We start from the raw sequence: 10,000 nt of genomic DNA on the forward strand, positions 1-10,000 counted from the left end.
GCGTGCGCGTGGAGGGGTGTGTGGTGGGGCAAAAGCGTGCGCGTGGAGGGGGGCGCGTGGTGGGGCAAAAGCGTGCGCGTGGCGGGGGGCGGGGTAGGGTGAGGGAGAGCATGCGCATGGGAGGGGGTCGGGTAGGGCCTGTGTGTGTGGGAGAGACAGGTTGCAGAGGGAGCAGTGTTGGGGAGGAGGGGGTGGAAAGAGAGTGCAAAGGGCATGGAGTGGGGGAGGGGAAGAGGGAGCGGGGTGGGGGGGTAAGAGGAGGAAGAGGGTGCAGAGGGCGCGGGGTTGGGGGGGAGGGTGCAGAGTTGTGCAGAGGGCGCAGGGGTAAGGGGGCACAGAGCGCAGAGGGCTCAGGGCGCAGAGGGCGCGGGCACAGAGGGAGTTGGGCGGGCGAGCGGGCACAGAGAGCAGAGGGTGTGGGGGTGGGGGTGGGGGGCAGTGAGCGCGGGGTCAGGGGGCACAGAACGCAGAAGGCGCGGGATCCGGGGGGGGGGCACAGCGCAGAGGGCGCGGGGTGGAGGGGGTGTGTTTATGTGTGTGGGAGAGAGAGGGAGTGTGTGCGTGTGTGTGTGGTGGGGGGGAGAGAGAGTGTGTGTGTGGGGTGGGGAGAGAGTGGGAGTGTGTGTGGGAGAGAAAGGGAGTGTGTGTGTGTGTGTATGTGTGTGTGTGGAAGAGAGAGGGCGTGTGTGTGTGGGAGAGAGGGGGGAAGCGTGTGTGGGAGAGAGAAGGGGGTGTGTGTGTGTGGGAGAGAGAAGGGGGTGTGTGTGTGTGGGAGAGAGAAGGGGGTGTGTGTGTGTGGGAGAGAGAAGGGGGTGTGTGTGTGTGGGAGAGAGAAGGGGGTGTGTGTGTGTGGGAGAGAGAAGGGGGTGTGTGTGTGTGGGAGAGAGAAGCGGGTGTGTGTGTGTGTGTGTGTGGGAGAGAGGGGGGTGCGTGCCCGTGTGTGTGGGGTGGGGTGCGTGCCCGTGTGTGGGGTGGGGTGCGTGCCCGTGTGTGGGAGATGGGGGGTGCGTGCCCGTGTGTGTGGGAGATGGGGGGGTGCATGCCCGTGTGTGTGGGAGAGAAGCGGGGTGCGTGTCCGTGTGTGTCAGAGAGGGAGGGTTGCGTGTCCGTGTGTGTGGGAGAGGGAGGGTTGCGTGCCCGTGTGTGTGGGAGATGGGGGGGTGCATGCCCGTGTGTGTGGGAGAGAAGCGGGGTGCGTGTCCGTGTGTGTCAGAGAGGGAGGGTTGCGTGTCCGTGTGTGTGGGAGAGAGGGGGGTGCATGCCCGTGTGTGTGGGAGGGAGGGGGGTGCGTGCCCGTGTGTGTGGGAGAGAGGGAGTGTGTGCGTTTGAGAGAGGGAGTGTGTGTTTGTGTGTGTGTGGGGTAGAGAGAGAGAGAGAGTGTGTGTGTGTGTTCCCGTGTGTGTGTGTTCCCGTGTGTGTGTGTTCCCGTGTGTGTGTGTTCCCGTGTGTGTGTGTTCCCGTGTGTGTGTGTTCCCGTGTGTGTGCGTGTGTTCCCGTGCGTGTGTTCCCGTGTGTGTGTGTGTTCCCCTATGTGTGCTCGCGTGTTCCCCTGTGTGTGCTCGCGTGTTCCCCTGTGTGTGCTCGCGTGTTCCCCTGTGTGTGCTCGCGTGTTCCCCTGTGTGTGCTCGCGTGTTCCCCTCTGTGTGCTCGCGTGTTCCCCGATGTGTGCTCGCGTGTTCCCCGATGTGTGCTCGCGTGTTCCCCGATGTGTGCTCGCGTGTTCCCCGATGTGTGCTCGCGTGTTCCTGTGTGTGTGGTAGAGAGAGGGAGGAGGTGGTGCTGGGACGGGGCCCACCCTCTACATCATGCGCTGGAAGATGAGGTGTAGGCGTATGGCGGTTTTCTCACAGATGGCTGGGTATGCGTCCGCACACACCTCATCCCACCATCGCCTGGCGCGCAGCAAGCCACAGTTCTCCCGCATTCCTGACATCCGGTCAAAGGCATTGTCGGGCTGGCCGGGAGCCCAGAACCTGGGCCGGGGGCCACCGGGAGGGAGAGGGAGCGGGTCGAGGAAGCAAGTGGGAAAGGGAGATGGAGCGGGAGCCAGAGGGCATGTGTACAGGGGGGTGAGAGGAAGGGGGGTCCGGAGGGAGGGGGCAGAGAGTGAGAGAGGGAGCGGGAGCCAGAGAGAGAGGGTCAGGCAGAGATAGTCACAGATAGGGTAAAGAGAGAGTGGAAGGGAGGAGGAGAGTGAGAGACAGAGAGAGAGAAATAGAGTAAGGTGCAGAGACGAAGAGAAAAAGAGATAGTGATAGGCACAGAAGATGGAGAGTGGGAGTAAGAGAGAGGTTAACAGGCAGAAAGAGACACAGAGAGCGAGAGAGGGTGTGATGGGGATATTGGGATAGTTATTGAGAGAGTGTGACGGGGATATTGGGATAGTTATTGAGAGAGGGTGTGATGGGGATATTGGGATAGTTATTGAGAGAGTGTGATGGGGATATTGGGATCGTTATTGAGAGAGAGTGTGATGGGGATATTGGGATAGTTATTGAGAGAGTGTGATGGGGATATTGGGATAGTTATTGAGAGAGAGTGTGATGGGGATATTGGGATAGTTATTGAGAGAGAGTGTGATGGGGATATTGGGATAGTTATTGAGAGTGTGTGATGGGGATATTGGGATAGTTATTGAGAGAGTGATGGGGATATTGGGATAGTTATTGAGAGAGAGTGTGATGGGGATATTGGGATAGTTATTGAGAGAGAGTGTGATGGGGATATTGGGATAGTTATTGAGAGAGTGTGATGGGGATATTGGGATAGTTATTGAGAGAGAGTGTGATGGGGATATTGGGATAGTTATTGAGAGAGGGTGTGATGGGGATATTGGGATAGTTATTGAGAGGGTGTGATGGGGATATTGGGATAGTTATTGAGAGAGTGTGTGATGGGGATATTGGGATAGTTATTGAGAGAGTGTGTGATGGGGATATTGGGATAGTTATTGAGAGAGTGTGATGGGGATATTGGGATAGTTATTGAGAGAGAGTGTGATGGGGATATTGGGATAGTTATTGAGAGAGAGTGTGATGGGGATATTGGGATAGTTATTGAGAGAGTGTGTGATGGGGTTATTGGGATAGTTATTGAGAGAGTGTGTGATGGGGATATTGGGATAGTTATTGAGAGAGTGTGATGGGGATATTGGGATAGTTATTGAGAGAGTGTGTGATGGGGATATTGGGATAGTTATTGAGAGAGTGTGATGGGGATATTGGGATAGTTATTGAGAGAGTGTGTGATGGGGATATTGGGATAGTTATTGAGAGAGTGTGATGGGGATATTGGGATAGTTATTGAGAGAGTGTGTGATGGGGATATTAGGATAGTTATTGAGAGAGTGTGATGGGGATATTGGGATAGTTATTGAGAGAGAGTGTGATGGGGATATTGGGATAGTTATTGAGAGAGAGTGTGATGGGGATATTGGGATAGTTATTGAGAGAGAGTGTGATGGGGATATTGGGATAGTTATTGAGAGAGTGTGTGATGGGGATATTGGGATAGTTATTGAGAGAGAGTGTGATGGGGATATTGGGATAGTTATTGAGAGAGAGTGTGATGGGGATATTGGGATAGTTATTGAGAGAGAGTGTGATGGGGATATTGGGATAGTTATTGAGAGAGAGTGTGATGGGGATATTAGGATAGTTATTGAGAGAGTGTGATGGGGATATTGGGATAGTTATTGAGAGAGAGTGTGATGGGGATATTGGGATAGTTATTGAGAGAGAGTGTGATGGGGATATTGGGATAGTTATTGAGTGAGAGTGTGATGGGGATATTGGGATAGTTATTGAGAGAGAGTGTGATGGGGATATTGGGATAGTTATTGAGAGAGTGTGATGGGGATATTGGGATAGTTATTGAGAGAGAGTGTGATGGGGATATTGGGATAGTTATTGAGAGAGAGTGTGATGGGGATATTGGGATAGTTATTGAGAGAGTGTGTGATGGGGATATTGGGATAGTTATTGAGAGAGTGTGATGGGGATATTGGGATAGTTATTGAGAGAGAGTGTGATGGGGATATTGGGATAGTTATTGAGAGAGTGTGTGATGGGGATATTGGGATAGTTATTGAGAGAGAGTGTGATGGGGATATTGGGATAGTTATTGAGAGAGAGTGTGATGGGGATATTGGGACAGTTATTGAGAGAGAGTGTGATGGGGATATTGGGACAGTTATTGAGAGAGAGTGTGATGGGGATATTAGGATAGTTATTGAGAGAGAGTGTGATGGGGATATTAGGATAGTTATTGAGAGAGAGTGTGATGGGGATATTAGGATAGTTATTGAGGGAGAGTGTGATGGGGATATTGGGATAGTTATTGAGAGAGAGTGTGATGGGGATATTGGGATAGTTATTGAGAGTGTGTGATGGGGATATTGGGATAGTTATTGAGAGAGTGTGTGATGGGGATATTGGGATAGTTATTGAGAGAGAGTGTGATGGAGATATTGGGATAGTTATTGAGAGAGAGTGTGATGGAGATATTAGGATAGTTATTGAGAGAGAGTGTGATGGAGATATTAGGATAGTTATTGAGAGAGTGTGATGGGGATATAGAGATAGTTATTGAAAGACAGAGAGAGACAGAGGGGGTGATGGGGATAGAGAGATAGCGATAGAGAGAGGGAGTGTGATAGGGATATAGAGACAATGATAGAGAGAGATGGAGTGTGATAGGGATACGGAGATAGCGATAGAGAGAGAGGGTGTGATAGGGATATAGGGATAGTGATAGAAAGAGAGGGAGTGTGATAGGGATAGAGCGATAGCAATAGAGACAGTGAGTGTGATAGGGATAGCAATAGAGAGAGAGGGAGTGTGATGGGGATATAGAAATAGCGATAGAGAGACAGGGTGTGATAGGGATATTGGGATAGTGATAGAGAGAGAGGAAGTGTGATCGGGATATAGACATAGCGATAGAGCGAGCGAGTGTGATAGGGATATAGAGACAATGATAGAGAGAGATGGAGTGTGTTAGGGATACGGAGATAGCGATAGAGAGAGGGAGTGTGATAGGGATATAGGGATAGTGATATGGATAGGGAAATAGCAATAGAGCGAGGGAGTGTGATAGGGATAGTGATAGAGAGAGGCGGAGTGTGATAGGGATAGGGAGATAGCGATAGAGAGAGGGAGTGTGATAGGGATAGTGATAGAGACAGTGTGTGTGATAGGGACATGAGATAGCGATAGAGAGAGAGGGTGTGATATGGTTATAGGGATAGTGACAGAGAGAGAGGGTGTGATAGGGATAGTGATAGAGAGAGGCGGAGTGTGATAGGGATAGGGAGATAGCGATAGAGAGAGGGAGTGTGATAGGGATAGTGATAGAGACAGAGTGTGTGTGATAGGGACATGAGATAGCGATAGAGAGTGAGGGTGTGATAGGGATATAGGGATAGTGGGAGAGAGAGAGGATGTGATAGGGATATAGAGATAGCGATAGAAAGAGAGGAAGTGTGATGGGGATATTGAGATAGCGATAGAGAGGGAGAGAAAAACAGAAATGGTGTCACCTTACATTGCTCAGCTGCGACAATGCCCATGTATCCCAGCACGCACCCTCACCCCCGCACACCACAGCCGTCTTAACCCCCTCAACCCCAACCCCAAATGAACCATCCTCCCACCCCCGAACTCCTGCTTCACTCACGTCGGCCCTTCAGCAACTTTAGACCCATCGACCCATATCCAGGACCCCTCGGTCACCGTGTCGCTCAGCCCGATCCAGTAAGCTGTGTCTTTGGCATGTTCCGATAGAAAGTTCTGGAAGTGGCGGGGCAGAGGGAAAACACAGAGAGCTTACAATAAATCCTGATCGATCCTGGCGACAGCTCGTTGCGTTTCTCTGACGCCCAACGAGAGACAGAGAGAGAGAGAGAGAGAGAGAGAGAAAGAACAGGGAGGTATACAGGGATCAGAGACGTTGGGTCACAAGGACAGGCAAATGGGCAACAAAAACAGGTTTGAGGGTGGGGCACAGAATTTGGTGTGGGTGGATGGAGACGGGGGGACCGACAGACACCAGTCAGTGTACAGATATCTCCCTGAGAGAGAGAGAGGGGGGACTGAGAGACACCAGTCAGTGTACAGATATCTCCCTGAGAGAGAGAGAGGGGACTGAGAGACACCAGTCAGTGTACAGATATCTCCCTGAGAGAGAGAGAGAGGGGACTGAGAGACACCAGTCAGTGTACAGATATCTCCCTGAGAGAGAGGGGGGGGGGGCGACTGAGAGACACCAGTCAGTGTACAGATATCTCCCTGAGAGAGAGAGGGGGGGCACTGAGAGACACCAGTCAGTGTACAGATATCTCCCTGAGAGAGAGAGAGAGAGGGGGGACTGAGAGACACCAGTCAGTGTACAGATATCTCCCTGAGAGAGAGAGAGGGGACTGAGAGACACCAGTCAGTGTACAGATATCTCCCTGAGAGAGAGAGAGAGGGGGGACTGAGAGACACCAGTCAGTGTACAGATATCTCCCTGAGAGAGAGAGAGAGGGGACTGAGAGACACCAGTCAGTGTACAGATATCTCCCTGAGAGAGAGAGAGAGGGGGGACTGAGAGACACCAGTCAGTGTACAGATATCTCCCTGAGAGAGAGAGGGGACTGAGAGACACCAGTCAGTGTACAGATATCTCCCTGAGAGGAGAGAGAGGGGGGACTGAGAGACACCAGTCAGTGTACAGATATCTCCCTGAGAGAGAGAGAGAGAGAGAGAGGGGTTACTGAGAGACACCAGTCAGTGTACAGATATCTCCCTGAGAGAGAGAGAGGGGACTGAGAGACACCAGTCAGTGTACAGATATCTCCCTGAGAGAGAGAGAGAGAGGGGACTGAGAGACACCAGTCAGTGTACAGATATCTCCCTGAGAGAGAGAGAGGGGACTGAGAGACACCAGTCAGTGTACAGATATCTCCCTGAGAGAGAGAGATGGGGGACTGAGAGACACCAGTCAGTGTACAGATATCTCCCTGAGAGAGAGAGAGGGGGGGACTGAGAGACACCAGTCAGTGTACAGATATCTCCCTGTGAGAGAGAGAGAGGGGGGACTGAGAGACACCAGTCAGTGTACAGATATCTCCCTGAGAGAGAGTGAGAGAGGGGGGGAACTGAGAGACACCAGTCAGTGTACAGATATCTCCCTGAGAGAGAGAGATGGGGGACTGAGAGACACCAGTCAGTGTACAGATATCTCCCTGAGAGAGAGAGATGGGGGACTGAGAGACACCAGTCAGTGTACAGATATCTCACTGAGAGAGGGGGGGACTGAGAGACACCAGTCCGTGTACAGATATCTCCCTGAGAGAGAGAGAGAGGGGACTGAGAGACACCAGTCAGTGTACAGATATCTCCCTGAGAGAGAGAGGGGGGACTGAGAGACACCAGTCAGTGTACAGATATCTCCCTGAGAGAGAGAGGGGGGGGGACTGAGAGACACCAGTCAGTGTACAGATATCTCCCTGAGAGAGAGAGGGGGGGACTGAGAGACACCAGTCAGTGTACAGATATCTCCCTGAGAGAGAGACGGGGGGGTACTGAGAGACACCAGTCTGTGTACAGATATCTCCCTGAGAGAGAGAGAGGGGGGACTGAGAGACACCAGTCAGTGTACAGATATCTCCCTGAGAGAGAGAGAGGGGGGACTGAGAGACACCAGTCAGTGTACAGATATCTCCCTGAGAGAGAGAGAGAGGGGGGGGACTGAGAGACACCAGTCAGTGTACAGATATCTCCCTGAGAGAGAGACGGGGGGGTACTGAGAGACACCAGTCTGTGTACAGATATCTCCCTGAGAGAGAGAGAGGGGGGACTGAGAGACACCAGTCAGTGTACAGATATCTCCCTGAGAGAGAGAGAGGGGGGACTGAGAGACACCAGTCAGTGTACAGATATCTCCCTGAGAGAGAGAGAGAGGGGGGGGACTGAGAGACACCAGTCAGTGTACAGATATCTCCCTGAGAGAGAGAGAGAGGGGACTGAGAGACACCAGTCAGTGTACAGATATCTCCCTGAGGCAGAGAGAGGGGGGACTGAGAGACACCAAGTCAGTGTACAGATATCTCCCTGAGACAGAGAGAGAGAGGACTGAGAGACACCAGTCAGTGTACAGATATCTCCCTGAGAGAGGGGGGACTGAGAGACACCAGTCAGTGTACAGATATCTCCCTGAGAGAGAGATGGGGGGGGGGGTAACTGAGAGACACCAGTCAGTGTACAGATATCTCCCTGAGAGAGAGAGGTGGGGGGGGGGGGGTCTGAGAGACACCAGTCAGTGTACAGATATCTCCCTGAGAGAGGGGGGACTGAGAGACACCAGTCAGTGTACAGATATCTCCCTGAGAGAGAGAGGGGGGGGACTGAGAGACACCAGTCAGTGTACAGATATCTCCCTGAGAGAGATGGGGGGGGGACTGAGAGACACCAGTCAGTGTACAGATATCTCCCTGAGAGAGAGAGAGGGGGGACTGAGAGACACCAGTCAGTGTACAGATATCTCCCTGAGAGAGAGAGAGGGGGGGGGACTGAGAGACACCAGTCAGTGTACAGATATCTCCCTGAGAGAGAGAGGGGACTGAGAGACACCAGTCAGTGTACAGATATCTCCCTGAGAGAGAGAGGGGACTGAGAGACACCAGTCAGTGTACAGATATCTCCCTGAGAGAGAGAGAGAGAGAGAGAGAGCCAAGGAGAGCCAGATGAAGTTAATTTGGAGAAGTGCAATGGTGTTGTATTTTGCTGAAACATCGAATGACATTGGGGGTGGGGGTCTTACATTATTAAAGGTGGGTCCCTGGGTCGTGCTGTCGGACAGAGAGACCCTGTTGGTGGCGGAGAGTGGAGAGTGATGTTCAGGTGAGGTTGGCATCGCGGGTCGACAGGACGGTGAGGAAGGCGTCGTCTGGGCACCGCCCAGCCCACGGGGAGAGAGACGTTCCGTTGAGAGGTCGTACAGGACCCGGGTGAGGTCTGTCACTGGAGCCCCGTGTGTGTGTGTGTGTGTGTGTGTGTGTGTGTGTGTGTGTGTGTGTGTGTGTGGTTCTGGGTCTCCCTGGAGGGAGGGTTATTTGGCTGGAGGAGGGTGTTCAGGAGTGATTTGCCAGAATGTTGACTGGCTTTGAGTTTTACCCCGAGACGCTGGGGTGTTTTCGCCCCTCGCTGGAAGGGGGAGGTCTTATAGACGTGCATAAAACCGTGACGGGGCGCTGGTAGGGTGAGTGTGTTTTCCCTCGGGCCGGGGGAAGCGGGGTGGGATTACAAAACCGCTTTGGAGGGAGACAGCGGAGAAAGGGGCAATGTTTTCACCCGGGTTTGGTCTCGCTTGTGGTATGAAACACCAGGGAACGCGGTTGGGTTGGGGGGCAGGTTTGGATACGTATGTGAACAAGATCTGGCTGCGAAGAGTTTTCGAGGGACCAGACGGGAGGCGAGGGATGGAGAGGGAGTTGGGGTGTGGGGGGGAGGACGTGTGGGGAGAGGCGAGAGGCTCACCTGAGCCTGGCTCTGGCTGACGACGGCCAAGTGCGCCCGCTTGCTCTCGCACATCTGCCGGCTCTTCTCCCAGTTCAGAGCAGTCTTGGAGAAAAGGAAGCAGCTGGTGGACTGCAGGTACCAGCCGGGGTCACAGATCCGAGACGGGCACTCTGCAGGGAGAGAGAGAGAGAAACAGAGAGAGAGTGAGTGTCAGGGTCAGAAGGAAGGTTTTGGAACATTGCCGAACAGCAAGGACTCAGGGTTGGGGTTGTGGGGACAGGACTGAGAGACCTATCGTGGAAGGGAACTGCACCCCCACCGATTTTCCCCCCACCACCCAGCGCCAGGCTTTGGACATCGATGAGGGACTTCCCCCGCCCTCATTTTGGATTCTGTGACTCCCTCCACAAACTGAATGGCCTCCTGACCCTGTGTAACAGGCTGGCCGAGGGCAAGGGGCCCGAATGGCCTCATGTCTCTGTGTAACAAGCTGGGGGGGA

General features: G+C 53.1%; 1 protein-coding gene across 1 annotated transcript in view; it reads right to left on the minus strand.

Moving 5' to 3' along the window:
* Positions 1 to 1,798: 1,798 nt before the first annotated feature.
* The window catches only part of LOC132208089 (C-type lectin domain family 10 member A-like), a gene marked incomplete at its 5' end in the record, with an annotated part of 8,540 nt that continues 338 nt past the window's right edge, over positions 1,799 to 10,000 (minus strand). The window contains 3 exons of the mRNA XM_059643826.1: positions 1,799 to 1,973; positions 5,677 to 5,789; positions 9,519 to 9,670. Coding sequence (XP_059499809.1) covers positions 1,799 to 1,973; positions 5,677 to 5,789; positions 9,519 to 9,670 — 440 coding nt within the window. The remainder of the gene's footprint in view (positions 1,974 to 5,676; positions 5,790 to 9,518; positions 9,671 to 10,000) is intronic.

Source organism: Stegostoma tigrinum, unplaced genomic scaffold (assembly GCF_030684315.1).
Source record: "Stegostoma tigrinum isolate sSteTig4 unplaced genomic scaffold, sSteTig4.hap1 scaffold_287, whole genome shotgun sequence".
Taxonomy (NCBI): Eukaryota; Metazoa; Chordata; class Chondrichthyes; order Orectolobiformes; family Stegostomatidae; genus Stegostoma; species Stegostoma tigrinum.